We start from the raw sequence: 19,984 nt of genomic DNA on the forward strand, positions 1-19,984 counted from the left end.
CAGACCCCTGATTAATGCAAAGGTGATTGATCACCTGAACCATCAGAAAATATGACACTTGACACTACAATGGACTCACAGGAGTCCCATTTTTAAATTATAGTGTCTGTTTTCCATTTCAGATCACATTTGGTTAAAATAAAAGTTAATATTGAGAAAAAAGAGAAAATTAAGACACAATGACACATTGATGAACAGTAGAAAGTGCAGACTTTTTTCTTGTGAGCCATATCCAATTTACAAATATCTGTTAAACTGACATGACAATGCAAATTTATTTCAAGGACAAAACCATTTGATAAGGTGCCTTTAGGTGGCATTGATGCCTAGTTGACGTAGACCTGAAGAGCAGAATAGCAGATTCAATTGCACAAAATCAAAGAGATACACATGATGAGCGTGATTTGCTGCGTTCATTACAGCTGCAGCGGCTGGTTATTTGCTGATGGAAACTTTGCTTGAGTTTTCGATTTGATCCAGTTCACGAAGTTGGTGACCCGTGTGTAGACCCCAGGGCTGTTCTTCCTCCCACATTGGTCTCCCCAACTCACCAGGCCATAAATAACACTGACAGTATTCTGCTCACAAGTCAGCGGTCCTCCAGAGTCACCCTGAAACAAGAGAATAACGCTGAGCGGATAGAAAATGCACATGCTTGCAGAAAACACCTCAGATAAGTTAGTCATACTGTGAACGATAGCAAGCTCCCAACTCAAAAGATTCCTCTACTAACCTGGCAGGAATCCACCCCTCCCTGCAGGTAGCCAGCACAGAACATGGTATTGTCCAGACTTCTGCCGTAAACATTGGGTTCAGAGCATTTCTCCTGGTTGATCAGCAGTACGTTGGCCTTGAGCAGGTGGTTGGAACCAAACTTAGCTGCAGAGACATGACATATAACAAATTATAACAATAAATGCTAAGTTGCATCTATTTTCATCGGCCACATGCAAATAAAAATTCAAGGCTGAAAGAAAATGAAATCTTGAAGGCCTCTATACAGAAATCATGACAATGACTTTTTTTATTTCCCAGTTGGATATGCAAATGGTGGTCTTACATTCCTCAGTGGCACCCCATCCAGAAATGGTGCACTCCGTCCCATCAGGCAGTTGGGCATTAGGCAGACAGGCTGTCTTAACAAACTGGGTCTCTCTGGCACAAACACCATCAGTTCCATTCAGCCTCAGCAAAGCTTTGGAGATACAGAAAAGTCATGATAAAATACAAATGGATAATTTTAATTCTTGTACTTTTACATCACAATCTCATTACTCATAACTGCAAATTTTTGAGTTTACAGATTCTGAGTTCATAAAACATATCACAGATTGGAATACTTGAAACCCTTTTGATTCTTTCATATCCCATTCTTATCTAAACGAGGAAGCTTCAAGATGCAGAATTAGTGCTCTGTCCCAATTTTAATATTGTTAGTACGATCAGTACCTATTTGACATGAAATAAGAGAGACATAAATCACCTATGTCGTTGTATACAGCTGTAGGAGTCTCCCTGTAGTTCTCATGCAAAATAGTCTCTTCAATTTGTAAGATTTGCTCTGTATATTCTGTCATGTCCAGAGACAGACCTCCCATAAGCACCTGCATGTCCTTTCTGTGTTCACTGTTCAAACACGAACAATGATAAAGATTAGATACACGATTGAAGAGAATGAGCCGATGTTTTGTGTTATTTTTTTTTCTTTCTTAGATTTCGAGTCATTATGATTGGACTTACATGCAGTGTCCGGCTGTCAGCACCCAGCAGCTGGCAATAAGTACTCCTCCGCATATGTGTCGGTATGGCTGGTTGGAGCCCTTTGGTCTCACTTGCAAAGACATCTGCCAGGGTAGAGCACCCGGAGGCACCTTCAGACCCCCAAATATTCGGGTTATGGGCCTTTTAGGCTGAGGCAGCCCACAGGTAAGGAACTGTGTTGGTGGAACAGTGGGAACGGGGACAGAAGGACGAGCAGTGGGTATGGTAGAAGGTTGCGGAGCCTGGCTGGGCGCTTGGGTCATTGGGGATTCGGTAGTTGCTGGGGGTTTGATAGTTGCTGGGGGTGTGGCAGTTGTTGGCGGTTGGGTTGGTATTGGCTTGACGGTTGCTATGGGTTCATGATGTGTAGGTTGTGGTTTGGGAGGAGTGGGATCAGGGACTGCTGAGGTAACTTCAGTTGGCGTCTCATCTGAAAACACAGACAGGAGAAGATAACACAACTGGTTTTGTCTTGATCAGAAAGCGTTCTGAAGCCTTAAAGCTGACCTGTCGGCTCGGGACACTCTGACAAATCACAGTAGTCCCACAGCAACTTCCTCCCTCTTCTGAAGAAACACCAAGGCATTGCGCTGCCATCTGGGTTTCTGCACCAAAGAAAACGAGTTAGATAACATCCTGTTGTAGCTGTCGTCTGCAGTTTGAATAAACTTATCTTTCTTCTCTTGACCTGCAGAAGTTGTGGGGGCCGAGTCCATCTGGGTCCTCAAAGGCGGTGAAGGGATTTGTCCCTTGATTCAGGATGAAATGTGAGTTCCAGTGGAGGCATTCATCACCGTCGTCGGACTCACTCACGTTGCCACGATATGACTCTCCATCGTCCACATAGCAGTCATCAGGGCCTACGGGATGTATCACCCTCAGTCAGCATTTGAGTTATGATGATGTTGTGATATCTCAGGCTGAATAATGTGGGGTGCAGCATTTACCAACTTGGCAGAAATTTCCTCTGTACCCCGGACTGCACGCGCAGTCGAAGTCGTTACCATCTATGATGCATTTGCCACCGTTTTCACACGGGCTAGGATCACACAGTTTATCTTTGGAGAAAAACAATAGTGCAGTGTGTAAGCTTGCTTCAAGGAACTGTGGAAAATAGATGCAAAGAGGTGCCCTGTGTTGTTTAGATGAGGAAATACTTACATGTCCTGCAGTTTGGAGGCTGGAAGGGCTCCTTGCACTTGCATTCATAATATGGGGGACTTGACGTCAGAACACATTCACCACGTCCACACCGACCTCTCTTACAAATTCTTTTAGCTGAAAGGATAATGATAACGTTTAGAATTAATTCAATTTTGCTCATTTTTCATTCTGTATAGGTGAACAATTTGCAGTCCAACAACTCAAGAGAAGGGATTTTTTTTCAAACCTCTTTCGCATTTCTTTCCTTTGTAAGGTTTGGGACAGTCGCATTTGTATTTGTTCCTGGCTTTAGGCTCACACACTCCATTGTTATGGCAAGGGTTTGGGTCGCATGGGCCTGAGAAATGAGAAATTAAATATGCATTAAATGAGAGTTTTACAAAGCAACATAGCCTGTTAATGCAATATTACACAGATCTGTATCAATATTTACCTCCTGTAAGGACCCCTGTTGTTTGTTGTTGTTTTTTTTAATTTTTTTTATTAGATTACCACAAAGCATATTATAACATAACATTTTCGGGCAGATATGGATCGGGGGATCAAATCAACGAACTCAACTCAAGCCATTTTCTGAAATCCTAACAGTTTGACAGAATACATGAGCATTAATTCTGTCTCTTACCTTCTGTCTCTTGAAGTTTAAAAAGCCATTCTGAAATATCATCATCGTCGTCATCATCATCATCATCATCATTATTGTCAGAAGATCCCGGCAGGATCGCAAAGAAGTGGTCTATGGAATAATATTTTTTTATCTGTTAGGTATAAAGCAGTGTTGTCTTCCCTTTCTCCTCCCCTAATAACTATTCACTGCCGTTTACATTGAAGCATTGTGAAGACTAAGAAGACGCGAAATGTCAAATACAAACATACTCTACATGTACTGAGCTATAAAAATGAATAGAACAACTTACCGATAATTATGTCCTTAAATTTTTTTTTATTTCTCTCACGTCTATCATGCCTATCCTGATCATGACCAACACCATGTTCATGATGCCGATGCCGATGATGATTTTTTTTTTCCTTTTTAGGTTTCAGCTGAATAGAAAGAAAGTTTCAGATGACAGCACCACATATGAATCAGAACAAAAGACAAATAATGTGCGGTTACTTAGTGATATTCTAACATATTCATTAATCTTTTAAAACAAGACAACAAACTCTACAATTTATGCACAGTTAAATCCATTATCAAACATCACAGCATTGTAAATATGAGCCAGTACATTTTCTTATTGATGCAGAAGTGCTGTATAATACATCCAATAAATACATACTTCAGCAGGTATGAGTAGCACCGCTAAGAAGAGGCAGAGGAAGACGAGCTTGAAGTTCATGATGAGGATCAGACGACATCCAGAAGAGTAAAATGATAGTGTGCTGCCTGGCAGATAACTCACACTTTTCTAAACATTCATGTAAGTACACTAACCTTTGATTCGGAGGAGGTTGTCTGGCATCCGTCCCTGCTGCTGAGTCAGTTTTATTGATTTTAGCTGTGCTCTTGCCTGGTTATTTTTTGTAATAATAACGATATTACCAAGTAAAAAAACGATTCCTAACCACTTTTAATGAACATGAACATGAAAATCAATATCACTGTCTCAGCCACCTTTGAAATATATATATTTTTTTCTTTTTGAAATTCATTCAACTGAGTTTTGAGCAAATGGGCGAAGCCTGCACTTTTGATTGAACACACAAGCTCAGAGAGCATATTTGCAAAGAGTCCATTGTTTGTTTGAATGTAGACTTTGGATCCACATACTAACACCAGGTGCATCTAAGGATAAATGACTCCTTTTAAAAAAATACTGTGCATATTTCTGTTAATCTGAAAGCTTAAGACACACACTGGAATGAATGTGTAGTATTTAAATGTGATTAAAAGGACTCATCAGAGATCCCTGGTGGGAGAAAGAGCACTACATATTACAATAGGATTTGCATTGGTGCCATTGTGGTCATGCCCAGGACACAGGGCCAGGTGGAGGCAGTCTGAAAAGGTTCCCACACAGAACGAGAACAGCGGCGCCATCTTGTCCGCCTCAAGAAACGTCACCAGTCCTGCGGGTAAGCTACACATGACACCAACCCGACAGAAGCGTTTGGTGAAAGTCAGCTGATGGGGCAGTCCTCCGTGCCAGGCTGTGTACTCCCCATCAAAGAACTCCACGCACCAGGAATCGCCGCCCCGGCCCAGCCAGCAGTCCTCCGTGGTGCCCTTGCGAGGGATGGTTGGGTAGGTGATGCCCAGCTCCCAGTAAGTTTTCCCAGTCACGTCGATCTCCCAGTAATGGCGGCCGAAGCTGAACGCTTGCAAGCTGATGACATTGAGGGTGGTGTCGAAGCGTCCAGGGAGGTCTGGAAGCGGCTGCCAGGTGTTTGTGTAGGTGGCACTGTCACCTTGGTGGGAGATGATGAGCTTTGGGTGGGCCGTCTCTGGATCCAGACACACCTCACTGGAATCTGGAGACACAAGTTTTAGATTTTTATGTAGAAAAGGCAACACACTGAAGAGGTCCAGTATAAGCACTGTAGAAATAGGTTAACTGACAGCTCTTGATGAGTTTCTTCATTATAGGCGTCTGCGAGCAGATTAGCAGAAGCATGTTGTTGGTGAGGCTGAGTATCTGTTCAGCTTTTGCCTCGTCCAGGTTCACGCTGCTCGGGTCTGTCGTGCTCAGCAGGTCCATCACTCTGGAGGAGGCAGAGATACATCAGCATTAGCTTCACTCTTAAGCCTTTTCTGTATTAATAATGATTTGAGTCCATACCTGTCGTCTATCTGCATGGCCTGCTGCTCAGGGTACGAAAAGAAAGACTGAGGAAAAGCAGAAAAATCAAGATTCATACATTATACAACACTTTTAATTCCCACACACGAGAATGTTAATCAAATTTGATCCACAGGGTTTTGCAGCTGTTCAGTTTAATCACCGTTACATCAGGCGATGTGAGGGTCTGGTCCAGTGCCACAGTGAGTCTGGCCAGGTCCTGCTCTATATCCTGGATCAGAGAACAGTTCCGCTCCATCAGTCCATCGAGAGTGGAGACCGCAGCCCGTTCCTCCATCTCCAGGTGGGACAGGGTCATCCTCAGGTCCTCGTCCAGGACGGCCTGGATCTCCTGATATTTCCTCACGATACTCTCCCTTATCGCTGAGGACTTTTTCTAAGTCAGGGATACGCATTTATGAGTTTATTATGCTGTCTGACCACAGGTGTAATCATAGTGTCAGTGTTTTTGTTGCAGGATAACAACGGTGACAAGAAGATTCCATGTTGTGGTAAAATTTCAGGACAGATGAGTGTGCACTCACAGCGATTTCTGATTGTCGGGCTGCCAGCTTCTTCAGTCTGTATTTCACTGCTTCTCTTTGCCTCTTTAAACCCTCCTGATGCTTTTCTAATGTCTCCTGTAGAAAGGGTTGGACACACATTCAGCACAGCTCCGTTCAACAGCAGTGGGGTGGATCTACAGTCAGACTCTTGGGGATGAGGCGCAGCAACAGCAGCAGTTTATTATGAGACCCAATGCAGATAAAGTGGAGTTTCTCCAACAGGAGTGTAACCACCATCTTGTCTTCGGTCTTGTTTTGAAGTTTTATCAAAAGGTATATTTCCTTTATTTTGATGGTTAGGTTTCATGTCATAATACAGCACAGAAGGATTTCACCCTCTCAAGCTGAATTTTTTTTCCATCAATGCCATTACATTACTGGCACAGTGCAGAGTTGGGACATGTATTCTAAAAGTTGAAAATCAGTAAACACTTTATCATACAGTCCATGATTTACAATGTAATTCTGTGGCCACAGTAAAAACCACAAAAGTCCTCCTTAGAGACACTTGGAATAAAACACATGCTGAGCTTGGGAGTAGCAACTGTACATTTTGAAGGAGAGGGGAAATAAACTATACTGTCTGTGTACTAGTACTGTCTAGGTACAGTAATGAGAAACAAAAATGAAGTTTGATAAAAAATGGTGTCACCAACCTTTTTCTTATGTAATTATGTTGGGGTTTTTTTTAAAGAGGGGACCAGCCACTATTATAATACAGCCCACATAACATAATCTTAATGTGTGATTGAAAAGAACAAAAAAATAGTAACTAGGTTGCAGATTAAACATTTATGATTAACTATGTTTTATTATTCTCTAACTTTGTTCTAGTTTTTTCCTTATGTGACATTATTTAACTTCAATAGATGTACATTTGACAAAAGAACATTTGTTTTCTACTTCGCCTGTTGTTATTTCTCCTCCTCTTTAAAGTGCTCAGTTGTTACTAACTAACTCGGTAAGTATTGTATTGCGTCTTACAAACATTTACAAAAAAATCACAGGATGTATTATAATACAGTGTCATTGTTCCACTCTAATTTCCTTTGTGGCTGAATAAGGTCAAACTGCAGCTCTCAGGAACATGCAGTGATGTATGACCTGGCACTTTGACATGTTTGATTTGAATTACAGAGACAACTTAGTCAATGAATTATATTTTTGTGTTTCTTTAAGAACCATCCTGGTGTGGTTTTCCTTTATTGTCTCTATGAATGTAACCAGGCTTTCCACCACTGTTGACCATTTTCCACAGCACTCTCTGTTCTCACGGTCAGTTTTATGCATTTAACCCATGCATTTGATGATTCTGTGACATCACAACATGCAAGTTATAGAAGATTGATGTGTTGCAACTTTCAGTGCACATGCACTGCCAGTGGGTTTCTCAGTGGAGTAGCAGATACCTTGCGTGAACTCTTTAAAGTGCATTTGCTTATTCATAGGAAGAAGACGGGGTAGATACAGAATTCTTACCTGATTTATTGATTTTTCTTTTTGTAGAGAAAAAAACATATCAGACACAAATTATAATACCGAGCAAAGTATTTTATATGTCTTATAATGTGTCTGGAGGATAATATTAAATTGTCCTGCCATTCTTGGAGCCATTGATCAGTTCTTTTCACTGTATGTGGAAATTAAAATTGGAAAAACATTACATATGCTTGAGGTAATAAGATGTAATCCACGCCATGAGAGTTGTATGCATTATTTTGTGCCTTCTAACAGGAGCTTCACAAAGTCAGAGTCAATTAGGATATGAAGAATGCAAGCTGGAATATGAAAAATAAGTCTGGGTGTGTAGAGTAAACAGCTCAAGGCTACATTTACCACTACTAGCAAAACACATCGGAACCACCAACCAGAAGTTGGTTTATGTTGCATTATGGGTAACGTAGGCCCCATGTTTTGGCAGGATTTCTGCTGCACTGATTTTGATGCAGACAACTATTAATCATGATTCTGACTGGTAGTGGTACAGTGCTTAAACTGTGGAGAATGTTTTTAGTAAGAGTTAACTCCTTTGTAGCACTGCTAACAAAACAAGGGGATAAATAGTTTATTTCTTTGGAATAGTACAAAACTATGCAAGACTTGGACTTGTGAGCCAAATCTTTTATCTTCTTGCACGTGAATGCATCAATCCGGGGAAGAGGTGTTCAAATTAATAGTGTTTACAACTGCATTAACACATGGAGATAAGTGGAAACAGAGAGCGATGATTTAAAGTAGCTTTTTAATTCCTTCACCATGAGTTGCTTAGTTAATTTAAATAAACCGTGGCTATGTGTGCTATGGAAAATGGTCAGTTATCATGTTATCCTTGAAAGTGGGGTATGGTCTTTCAAGGCACAATCTAAAATGATGTAGCAGTGAAAACATGTTTCTTCACCGGGGCTCCATTAGTCAGTGTTTGTATGGAGGGTCAAAAGACTCCACCATCTGATTGCTCCCTTGAAAGTCAACAAGTCCTCAGACTACCTCTCCCCCCGAGTCAAATCACTGTGTGTTCAAATGTGGTGAAATGCAGAGAAGAAAACACAGAGGAGAAAAGAGGCGGTGGTACCTTTGGTATAGCCGAGGATCATATGATTTGTGGTGATTTAAAGCTTTATTGGCTTAGATTTCAATACAACAAAATGGCAGTGTGGGTTTTTCAGTTATAAAACAGTACTTTCAAATACAGTTGCTTCTTTCATTTTGTGTTTTACCTTTTTGAATGTTACTGTATGTCGGGTATGGCAATAAAATATATTAGGATTTGTACTTCCAATACATGTAAAGGGAAAGTGTCTGGCTGTGTTTATGAGAGCCTGAGAAGAGAGACGTTTTCTTTTTGTCAGGGTCGGATGAATGTTTTTGCGTGTACAGTAGCCAGGAGGGGAAGGAGACGGATAATGTGGAGGTGCTTGGATCATTCATTTCCATGTAGATCCAGAAAAAAACAGTTGGTGGGTCAGCTGACTTCTGCTTTCCCAGGGGCTTTTTTTTTTTTATTAATTCAAAGACTCACTGAGCCGATTCTTGCAAACTTTGGACTAAAACAGTTTCAGCCCAAGCGAAGGAAAGCTGACACATGTTCAAGCTGTACAAGCATGGACATTTTGTAATGGCGTCATGAGGTTTCTACTGTACTTACAAACTTCCACAGGAATCAACAGCAACAAAGAGTAGGAATAAACAAGCGAGAAAGAAAGGAGAGCAGTTCCACTCAAAGCAAAAGCAAGAAGAAAACACGAGCGCAGTCAAACCAAATAACATGAACCTATGTATCATTCACTCTCATTCTTTGTCATTTTTGAACATGGAAGAGTTTCCCATTCCTTGTTTCCTGTGCAAATCTAACTGGACAGATCATTCAGCTCGCAGTCTCAGGAAGCATCAGAGCAACAAAAAAAAAAAAAAGTCCATCTCATGGCTTCCTTGGATATGTCAGGATAAAACAAAACAAAAAAAACAGAATAAAACGAAATAAACCAAAAACCTACATCTAGATTACAGTTTGTCGTGTGCTATCTGAATGAATGTACAGTATATGCATGCTGCTCTGAGTGCTAGAAGAGCTTGGCCTTCTTTTTCATGTCGTTGCGTTTCCACAGGGGAAGCCTGTCAAACTCCTGGATCTCCATTCCAAAGATGTCAAAGAACGTTTCGGGCGCTAAGTGGCGCTAGAGTTGAGAACAAAGGTGGAGAAAACAAAGGAGGGGAAGGGATGGGAGTAATTTTGGTTAGCACGGAAGCCATAAAAAGGAGGGTCACTGCAAAAATGACAAGAAGCAATGGATACTGCACATTCATCGCTACAGTTGTATTTTTGTGCAACATGCTTTTTACACAAAAGTAGAGAAATCCAGTATCCAGTGTCATGTGGAAAAAACTAATACCTCCAGTCTGGTTCTGTCCACATCCCTGGGCAGTTTAGCTCTCCCTCTACTGGTTATCATGAGCATTTCATAGGGGTACACCTTCAGAAGGAGACACTCGTCAGTGAACAGGTCAAGCCTACAAGCTGGAGTCAAGCTGCAAAAACCTTACAAATCATTTCTTATTAATCCCAACTATACAATTTGGAGACTTTAGTTAATCTGACAGTGACGAAGGGAACACTGAGTGGGAGAACAGGTATGTGACAGGAGGCTGACTGGGAGTGAGAGCTGAATTTTGTTTTAGGTTGTCAGGGAAATGCGGGGTCTTATGGTGTGGACACTTATTTTTGGTGTAGAAACGTGCAATAGATTAGGTAAGGGCAAAAACATGAGATATGTAACAGTCTGTATATTTAATGCAAACTAAAATAAGAACCAACATCAGTTATGTAAGCTAAGCAAATCCACTTAGGAATGATTGTCCTGGTGCATTTTCTACATTTCTAAATAGCTTATCCCATCCGTACAGGAATAAATGAGAGTTAGCATTTTAGTGGAAATGCTCAGTAATAAGCAACTAGAAGTTCTTCGAGGCCTCTGACCAACTCATATCCACACAGTTTTGTGTACACTCCCTTATATACTACACAGTATATAGTGATATGAGTTGTTCAGGTGACAATCTAGGCATTGGATTCTCCACTGTATGCTGCATACAGTATCCAGCCACTGTAAGTCAAAGCTATGTGCAGATGAGCATGGAGAAGCCAGCATGCTATAAGCGCTACACAGTGACTCGGCAGCTCCTGAAGCAGCATGCTAAATCAGGAACCCAGCTAATGTGAGTCTTTCAATTCCAGTAAAAAGAAATCAGTTTTTTTAATTATCTCCCTATTTCTTCCACCAACGTCCTCACGCTACGAGGGCACATCCAACTAGCTGATTATTTTATTTCACTCTGTTCGTTTGGATTCATCTTTTTCACTTTGTCAAATTGTCAAGACTTTCTCGAAATGAGCTGTGAATATATCGTTATTTTCAAGGTAAAAGGGCATTTTTTAATCAGCGATATAATAAAAATGTCCAACATGTTTTCATGTGGATTACAATGCTGTCATCAGTACAAAAAGAAGAAGATACTTGCTTTTGGTTCCAACATATTAGGCATAGATACTCCCCTGTCCATCCTTGCAAGTGCTGCACGGCCATCCTTAATGTGCTAAAGAATAGAACATACACAAATGTAATATAGTGGAAGGGGGCTGCAGGATTAATGGCATGAATATGTCCACTAATGACAGTGGGCACAGTTTTCATTGGATGGAGCAAGTAGCTTTGATGCTATTCTATAAGTTGATTAAAGATGGGCAGTCGTTTAAATGTTTTCTGAATGTCTCTGTAGTTTTTTTTTCTCTATATATGATTTGAAATGTGACATTTAGCTTGAGTCATAACACTGGATAACAACACACAGAACAAGACATGAGGCGATGGTTGTACATTGCATTTACAGTTCACTGGTTCAGCTACTGGGCAATGCATGTTTTGGGCACTTGTAAATCACTGCACTGCAAACCCCGTAGTTGACAATTTATCAAACAGTGACGCAAGCAAGTAGCAGGAGTTGCCTGTGTGCATTCAGGGCAAAGTATCTCTTGCAACCCAGGAGCAGGCAAATATATGATGCAAGGGGAGGAAGCATGCCATGTGAGAAAGCAGATGAGAGACATACCTGAAACTCTGCAGGACAAAATGGGACAGAAAATGAGACTCACAGTTAATGGTTTTGCTTTCAAATCCCCCACACCCTCCTGTCCCTAACGATACATTGTGTGAATAATTATGCCAAGTATTTTTTATATTTCAAAATGCACGTCCATTTATTATGTACACATAGCAAGCCATTTCTGAGTACTGATGCTGAATAGCTCTGGTGAAATTGGCAAGAGATTTGCTTGGTGGCCATGTTTGGATAGTGAGCTCTCACCTCTGCCTCCCCCATACATGTCGCTGTAGCTGTTGTACTGGGTGAAGTCCGTGGACTGGGGCTGCCAAAGCACAGGGAGCAATACATCAACACAGACTTGTGGACATTTGGTTGATGAAGAACAGAATGATATTTAAAGGGAATTCAGGTATTTCTCAACCTGGGTATTTTAGGTCCTTAACCTGGTATTTTTCAACCCTATGTTTATAAATATGAGTATGTAAATGAATGGTTCCTAGTTCTGGAATCGGTCCAGTAGACCTCCGCCTACAATGTAAACTTATGGGGCAACTGCGACATCCAACAAAATGTCCACTAAAACTTCTTTTTTCACCAATAAAATCATGACATTGTTATTCTGGGTCTTTGCTAAGATTAAACATATCATTACACATATCTCGGTCAATGAGAAGACTCACTCTCAACCGTACAGCAGCTCATTGTCCCTCCTCTGCTTGTTGCCCCTCCCTCTCCCCTTGTTTGCTCTTCATTTTGTGGGAGCTCTTCGTTCATATACCCCGGTTTCAAAAAGGCAGCGACGACCAGGGAAGACAAAGCTTCATCCACATTGTCCACATCAGAAAAAGATTCCTCTATTATAGTTTTTCTTAGTAAAGTCCAAACTTCTCTCTCTAACTCTTACTCACGTTGCCGCCTCCATCTTCCTGCAACAACCCAAGTCTTAGCGAGATTTTCCATTGAGCGAAACATGTGTAATGTTGCAAGACTCAATGTAGCAAAGACCCACAATAACACTTTGAGCCTTTTATTGGTGTTAAAGTTTTTTTCACTGGACATTTCATGGACTGTCACAGTTGCCCCATAAGATCACATTGTAGCCACTGCCGTCGTGTCACGGCTGCTGGCAAAGAACAACTGGACTGATTTCGAAAGTTTTTGTAAGTACCATTAATTTACACAACCACATTTATAAACATAGGTCCAATGTTAAAGAAATCTGTAATTCAGTCTATAAAAAATGGACAGAATTAGTGTTTCTGGCACTATGGCAAAGAAATAGTGAAATTAAAAAACAATTTCCATTAAATAGTTATCAACGTTTTTAATGTCTTCATGTGTGTTTTACATAAACAGTAGCAATCTTGTTGAATGTGAATATAGAGTACATCATATGAGTCTATTGTAAATCTGAGTGGGGTCTCACCCGGTGTAGCCCATTCCTTCCATAGCCCGGCAAAGAGTTAGTTTTTGTTGGTGAAGTTGGATCTGAAATATAAACATTGTTGAAATTATATCTGATTGAATTTTTTTAATTTGAAATCAAATTAAATTTATGTTGATCCAATGAGGCACATAAACATTTAGAGCAAATTCATTTAGTTATAAATTTGCTATTCAATGATCCAGACCAGACATCTAAAAAAAGATGCAAATACGTAGGTGCACAGTTCCTGTGTTCCTGTACATTGCTGACAACTCAAGAGTGTATTAGCTGATGAAGCTGCTTCGTACCTGCGTCACAGTTGCTCTGTTTAGAGTCGTAGCGCTGAGCGGAGAGACTACGTGCGTGACGCTCCCTGATCTGTTCTTTTTCCTTCTCCTCCTTCAGAATGAGCTTTCCTAAACCAGACTGAATCTAAACACACACACATGCGTTCAATCAATTTTCAGTACATACATACATAAGCATCAGTCTATAAAATAAACATTAAGAATTCAAAGCATGCATTCATCTCAGGCACATGATATCCATATATGCATTACCACTCGTACATATAGTTTCCAGAAGGTTTATGATTCATTTGGAATATACTGCAACTACAATAACAAAGACAGTGTGTATTTACATTCGCTTTAGTTGCTGTTTTATTACTGACCTTGTTGAGATGTTCCTCCTGGAGCTGCTTTCTTTTCAAGGCCTCTTCTTCCTCGTCTTCTCTGGATCGTCGCCTTCCTTCTGAACCTATGGGTGCTGTTCACAAGCCCAGAAAGTTACAGACAACACATACACACACACACATCTCTCTAGTGTTAAACCATGCGTCAGGTGTACTTGTGTAGTACAAAAAGAAGAAAATACTTCATTGACAGTTCAAATTTAGAAAATGACAGATAGCTTAGCTACTTCATTGGGCTGTATAGAGCAGTGAGGAACACACACAGTAGGTGGACGATAGAACACAAATGTGAGACAGAGTTGACGAGACAGACAAACATAAGGACTTATTGGAATATTTGGCTGCACTGACATGACGGATGTTTAAACTCCATTGGTCATGTCGAGATTCTACCGGATGTCAAATACACAGAACAGCACGATGTAAGACAGACACACAAAGGTCAGTTTGAAGTCAGTCTCAGTTATCTCTGTCCTCGTCATTTGTGGCACTGTTGCGTACAGCTAGAGCACCTGCCATGAGCAGCAGGTGAACATAAAGTGGGGGAGCTGATGCTACCTCAAGCAGAAAATTATATGGCTGCAACAGAAACCAAACAACACGTCTGCTTTAGTGCAAGCAAAACTGAAAAGCAGGTTACGGTGACGCCTGAGTAACAGCGGGAGCTCTGAGAGAAGCAGGGATGCATTTAAGCTTTCGGGGGGGGCAGCTGGAACAAGGAGAGTTAGGTGTCTGTTGAACCGCTGCAAGCATCGGGAGCCTACTGTACCTAATACAGCGAGAGAGTAGGGCCGACGGTCGCCCTCACTCCGCGAGCTGTCATCCAGAGAGGGAGCATGGGCCGCGGGGAAGGTGGCGGATCTGATGATGTCATCAGCCGACTTGCTTTGAAGGACTATGGCAGCTGTATCTATAGGTTGGTAATCATGGGAACTGGTCTATCAGTGTCAGTGGTCACAGTGTCAAACCAGCAGTTAACATCATGGAACCATCTTAGTCTTGGTTCATCTGGGTTTCGAAGAAAAGGCTTCTACACTGCAAAACATGTCTTTCCTAACAAGTCACTGGATATTAGATAGGGGCCTAAAATCTAATGTTCTCAAACATATGGTTAAGAACTGTCTTTGGGTGAGAGTCAGTTTGGTTTTAAGGATGTTTTTGCTGACATCAGGTCAGAAAATACTCCAGCTGCCGTATATTCTAGTTAGAAGTTAAATCTTCTCACGCCGTTACCATATTTTTTCAAATCCAGCTATAAACAAGCCATGCAACTCCTGATGAAAGGTAGATGCTGCTGAAGCCTTTCTCGCAGTGGCGTGTCATGACTGGCACGGCAAACAGCTCTTGACTAGTTAAGGCTAAAAATAGGCATAAATTAGAATGATACTAAAGTGGAAGCGATATCTCTCCTTACATCTCAGAACAGCCCTCCCATAAAGGAAATTATATTTTCTGTGTGCACTCATCTTGTAATTAAACGCCTGCTTAGCTGCGGGGTATTGTTAACAATCTGCTGTTCCATCTTATCGGTTCTGTTCATTTTGTAGACATGGTTGCATCATCTTTGACAAAGGCTGGGTACAGGTCAAGCAGAGCAGGAAGCAGGGCCTCTGACAGGTGACTGGAGATAAAGTGTTCTTGTGAGTGTTCTTATGAGATTTCACGCATTATTACACACAAATGCGCAAAAGCACAGATTTATCATTGAATATTGGTGTAAGTTGTCTGACTGCCCTGGCTAGTCTACCTCACATTATACTGTCAGATAACCTGCTATGTCGAGACATTGTTTTACTACACTACCTTGATGTTTCATGTATATTCGGTTTACATATTTAAAGTTATCCATGTACAATAATATACATGTCTTTTCAGTTCTCATATTATTGCCAGGTGTAACATCTGTAGTAAGTTTGAGACATGGTACTGAGGCAGGAAAATACAGGATTCTATGTTGTCACTGTGTTGTTTCATTGCTTGTTAATAGTAAACATTTTAACAGTAGTGCTTTTTAGACAGTTTCCTCAATACTGCACTTTTGATATGAATACAGTCAATTTGAAGGGATAATAGTCCTTCTTCAGTCAGAGAGACGAAGATGTCCAGGCAGACAGCAGCGAGACATACTACGAGACACACTTTAAGCAACGGATAGACAGGCAGCATGGAATCATGAGACAGGACAGACACTGAGAGATTTATTACTTGAAGAGGTGTGTTGTCTATTCCATTTTTCTCGGTTGACTGGTTTTGAGGGGAAGGATGCTGGAGTCGAATTGTTTGACTGATAGTTTGGCCTGATTTTCAGATGTTTAGGGTCGAATGCAGCCCATCTTCAGTTTTAGAGAGATTTCGAACAATTGGGAGGGGGGTGGGGTCTGCTTCACCATCTGTAAAAGCCGCTTAAGTTAGGTTAGGTTCACCTTTTCTGCTTTACTACCTTTCAAACAACAAGATTATAACACCCAACCCAAGGGACTTAAGTAAAAGTTACATAATCTCGTTTTAACAAAGGGCTTGTTGGGACCTTACTCCTGTGACTTGTTGAGATGGACAGAGTGCAGTGTAAAACAAGCTCCAGGTCAGACAGAGGAGGATTGGAGACAGACTTCAAACAGTGCTCACACACTGACACTGGGGTGACTGCACGGTTAAATGAAAACACAGTTTCAGGTGATTAACAAAAGCACTTTCACTTAAGAACCAGTCCTATCAGATATCCACAAACCCTTCCACGCTCAGAATGTACAGTACTACCGAATATATTTTCATTTGACTGGCATTGTTTCAACCATTTACCTATTAAGTTTAGCAAAACGTTTTAACCTTTTATCCATTACTTTCAGCTATTTCCACGATTTATCCATCACTTATTGCAAACAATTTGAAACATTTATCCTTTACTTTTAGCTTCTTGTTTTTTAACCCTAGTGGGGAATCACATCACCAAGAGTATGACTCTGGAGTAGGGCTCACACTCAGACATTTTTCTTTTCAGTTTTTACAGATACAAGATATACCATGAATTTAAATAATAATAAGGAAAGTTACCGTGTTGTTTGTAAATGGGTGGTTTTCTGTAGATGTTGATCCCCTGATCTGAAAACATTAACATATAAACAGAAAAGACATTTACTGATTATACAGAGTGTAGCTCTATTAAAAAATGAAAAGCAAACCATGATGCATTGGGATTACATTAACTGGCACCCTCTCCTTGTGATAGATCTGTACAGTCGTGACAGTAGAGGGGGGAAGCAATCCCAAACAAAGTATAATGAGAGGAGAGAGAGAGAGAGAGAGAGAGAGAGAGAGAGAGAGATAGATAGATAGATAGATAGATAGATAGATAGACAGACAGACAGACAGACAGACAGACAGACAGACAGACAGACAGACAGACAGACAGACAGACAGATAGATAGATAGATAGATAGATAGATAGATAGATAGATAGATAGATAGATAGATAGATAGATAGATAGATAGATAGATAGATAGATAGATAGATAGATAGATAGATAGATAGATAGATAGATAGACAGATAGGGGAGAGCAGTGACAGGGTGCGCTCCAGCTCCTACCTGGGAGGTGGAAATGTTTAGGGGTCAGAGAGAGAGGCGGAGTGATCGGCCGGCTGTCGGGCCTGAGCGGGAGTGGGGAGCTCCGGCCACTTGGCGGGTCAGTGCCTCCAGTGAGAACAACCAAGAACAGAACATAAGCAGGTGGGATAATAGAGGGGAACCACAGTATGAACGTTGCAACACACAGGGACCAACGGGACCAGTCGACGTCACTTTGAGCGGATGGGAGACAGAATTCTGGTTGGTTCTGATAAATGCAGTTAATGGAGCTGAGCTCTATGTGGAGGATGAAGGTAGGGAAGCGGATCAAGGCAGCAGAGTTTAAAATAGCCAAATTAAATGCTTTGGAAGATGTGTTATTAGCCATGAAGTATAAAGTCGGTTCAGCTGTTGTATAATATGAGTTCACAGTTGAATAAAAGTTAAGAAATGAATATTTCCAAGCATGCAAAGTAAAATTTATATTACAAAACCTGACGTTTTTATCTATGCCTTAGAGTTTAGAGTCGGGAGACGGATTCAGAAAATGCACCAAAAAAAGGCTTCCACCATCCAACATTCAGGGAAGTGTCAGCTTGGATTTTGGATTTGGATTATTCTCTTGTGTGCATGCAAAGCTGCAAACAGAAACACAGCGACTGTCTTTAACGTTGGCAGAGGCTGTGTTAGTCAGAGGTGAGGTGAAGTGAGTGCCTTGGCTGGATGGGTTTACCAATGACATGGGTTTGACCATTCAGGATTGCAGTTCTAGTGTAATGAAAAAATGTGGATGGATCCAGAGCAGCCGATGGGGCATAGAGGGGGAGGTGGCATCCCGGGTGATGATGGAGATGACATTTTTGCCTTGAGGGGTGGGTGGCAAAGAGTTGAGTGGGGCCCTTACCTTGGCTATGGGGGAGGAAGTGGTGTCTGAAAGGGGAGGTGGGGCGGGAGTCACTATTTCTGGAGCCCACACTGTTACTGCACAGGGAGGAGCAGAGCTTCTGCATGCCTGTCAGAGCCTCTGCAGTGAGGGAGTGACAGGGGGACAAAGCCCCAGGACCAGGCAGCAGAGGGGGACGATGTGGGGGAGGAGATAGAGGGTGAGAAGGTGAGGGAAGATATGCGGGAATCAAATGTCGAAAAAAAGGAAATAAAAGACACGCAGTGAGTGAGAGGTAAGGTGTATTCAAGATGTGCAGTAAGAAACAAGGAAGAGTAATAATCTTTTTAACGAAAAGAATCTGAAAGGTGCAAATTGACTTTAAGGTTGTTATTCTGCAAAAGGAGGGATTGTTCATCAAGTGAAACTAAAGTAGAGAAGAAGAAATTCAACAGCATAACTACCCAAAGTCAATTTTGATGAAATTCCCTTTTAAAGTGGTAAATAGATCAGAAGAAGGTGGAGGTAAAGAGTCAGTGAACTCTGCTCCATCTACCCTAACCCTAACAACTATCATCTACCTAAGATCTTATCAAGACATGTAATAAAACACCTGATATCACTGATTTGATCAAAAACACTGTAACATTATACATGGACACACACACACACACACACACACACACACACACACACACACACACACACACACACACACACACACACACACCTTAACCTTAGCCTAAACCTAACCATAACCATAACCATCAACCATCAACCTTCAACCATCAACCATCAACCATCAACCATCAACCATCAACCATCAACCATCAACCATCATCCATCATCCATCAACCATTAACCTTAACCATAACATAAAGTTAACTTAACCTCAATGTCTTTTTCTTTGATAATTTACATTAACCCTAACCCCATAAGGAATACAAGTCCCCATAATGTGACAATGTAAACAGATTTAGGTCCCCACAGCTTAAGTAATACCTGGACCACACACACACACACACACTGCATACACACAAGTACTCACCTGGCCTGTGAAAATGCTGCGGGGACCGTGACAAGGTTGGGGTGTAACCATGGCGATTATAAACTGGTGATCCTATGGAGCCCTGACTTGTCGACCTTTGGAGGATACGTTCCCTCCTGTCGTAGGAGCCCTGACACACACACACACACACACACACACACACACACACACACACACACACACACACACACACACAGGTTATTACATTATACATGGTATTTCTGGTTGCATTTAGGGGACAGGAAATTTGACAAAGTGATGCTCACCTCAGGAGGTGGGGTTGGTGACATGTTCCTTGAGAACTAGAAAGAATCAAACAAGTCTGAATTACAGCTTTGTCAGTTAATCTAGATAATGTTCGACTGCTCCACACAGCCAGACCTGAACATCTTAGCATTAGGAGGCTATAAAAACACCTCTCTGTCTGACGGAGTATGACTTATCTGCTGACCATCCACATTTTTTGTTTCTACAAGGCACATGACCTCCTTTTTATGT

At 41.3% G+C, this 19,984-nt stretch overlaps 3 protein-coding genes across 16 annotated transcripts in view; all 3 read right to left on the minus strand.

Moving 5' to 3' along the window:
- Window positions 1–193: 193 nt before the first annotated feature.
- LOC118118917 (hyaluronan-binding protein 2) lies at window positions 194–4,344 on the minus strand. Its single transcript, XM_035172449.2, has 13 exons — window positions 4,209–4,344; window positions 3,843–3,969; window positions 3,551–3,661; window positions 3,152–3,262; window positions 2,923–3,039; window positions 2,709–2,819; window positions 2,450–2,621; window positions 2,269–2,366; window positions 1,741–2,191; window positions 1,484–1,626; window positions 1,061–1,195; window positions 734–879; window positions 194–611 (listed from the first exon to the last, which is right to left on the minus strand). Exons 1-13 carry the CDS (start codon window positions 4,266–4,268, stop codon window positions 417–419), a joined length of 1,977 nt encoding a protein of 658 aa, XP_035028340.2. The 5' UTR covers window positions 4,269–4,344; the 3' UTR covers window positions 194–416.
- A 24-nt stretch (window positions 4,345–4,368) lies between these two features.
- Window positions 4,369–8,726, minus strand: LOC118118920 (probable E3 ubiquitin-protein ligase TRIML1). Its single transcript, XM_035172464.2, has 5 exons — window positions 6,254–8,726; window positions 5,872–6,105; window positions 5,709–5,755; window positions 5,489–5,631; window positions 4,369–5,400 (listed from the first exon to the last, which is right to left on the minus strand). Exons 1-5 carry the CDS (start codon window positions 6,371–6,373, stop codon window positions 4,829–4,831), a joined length of 1,116 nt encoding a protein of 371 aa, XP_035028355.1. The 5' UTR covers window positions 6,374–8,726; the 3' UTR covers window positions 4,369–4,828.
- Window positions 8,727–8,872: 146 nt separating this feature from the next.
- The window catches only part of ablim1a (actin binding LIM protein 1a), a 44,320-nt gene continuing 33,208 nt past the window's right edge, over window positions 8,873–19,984 (minus strand). For 6 of the 14 annotated variants that reach the window (XM_035172439.2, XM_035172435.2, XM_035172431.2 and 3 more), the window contains 13 exons: window positions 19,753–19,788; window positions 19,487–19,616; window positions 18,460–18,579; window positions 17,577–17,681; window positions 17,044–17,091; window positions 13,972–14,066; window positions 13,607–13,730; window positions 13,299–13,360; window positions 12,134–12,194; window positions 11,879–11,886; window positions 11,291–11,365; window positions 10,165–10,245; window positions 8,873–9,948 (listed from right to left, as the gene is read on the minus strand). In XM_035172439.2, coding sequence (XP_035028330.1) covers window positions 9,835–9,948; window positions 10,165–10,245; window positions 11,291–11,365; window positions 11,879–11,886; window positions 12,134–12,194; window positions 13,299–13,360; window positions 13,607–13,730; window positions 13,972–14,066; window positions 17,044–17,091; window positions 17,577–17,681; window positions 18,460–18,579; window positions 19,487–19,616; window positions 19,753–19,788 — 1,059 coding nt within the window. In that variant the 3' untranslated portion in view covers window positions 8,873–9,834. Of the gene's footprint in view, window positions 9,949–10,164; window positions 10,246–11,117; window positions 11,366–11,878; window positions 11,887–12,133; window positions 12,195–13,298; window positions 13,361–13,606; window positions 13,731–13,971; window positions 14,067–14,761; window positions 14,897–17,043; window positions 17,092–17,576; window positions 17,682–18,459; window positions 18,580–19,486; window positions 19,617–19,752; window positions 19,789–19,984 lie in introns of those variants that run through there. The other 8 variants (XM_035172444.2, XM_035172434.2, XM_035172440.2 and 5 more) reach the window with 6 other exon arrangements.

The sequence above is a fragment of the Hippoglossus stenolepis genome, chromosome 12, assembly GCF_022539355.2.
Source record: "Hippoglossus stenolepis isolate QCI-W04-F060 chromosome 12, HSTE1.2, whole genome shotgun sequence".
Lineage (NCBI taxonomy): Eukaryota > Metazoa > Chordata > Actinopteri > Pleuronectiformes > Pleuronectidae > Hippoglossus > Hippoglossus stenolepis.

Excerpts from the sequence above, each read along its gene's own strand:
- LOC118118917 (XM_035172449.2), bottom strand. The coding sequence starts at position 4,268 with ATGAACTTCAAGCTCGTCTTCCTCTGCCTCTTCTTAGCGGTGCTACTC. Across the intron at positions 1,627-1,740 it reads CTGACAGCCGGACACTGCAT|TGAACACAGAAAGGACATGC; the intron begins GTAAGTCCAATC and ends GTGTTTGAACAG. Across the intron at positions 612-733 it reads GAGGGGTGGATTCCTGCCAG|GGTGACTCTGGAGGACCGCT; the intron begins GTTAGTAGAGGA and ends CTCTTGTTTCAG.
- LOC118118920 (XM_035172464.2), bottom strand. The coding sequence starts at position 6,373 with ATGTGTGTCCAACCCTTTCTACAGGAGACATTAGAAAAGCATCAGGAG. Across the intron at positions 5,632-5,708 it reads GCCATGCAGATAGACGACAG|AGTGATGGACCTGCTGAGCA; the intron begins GTATGGACTCAA and ends TGCCTCCTCCAG. Across the intron at positions 5,401-5,488 it reads GAAGAAACTCATCAAGAGCT|ATTCCAGTGAGGTGTGTCTG; the intron begins GTCAGTTAACCT and ends TTGTGTCTCCAG.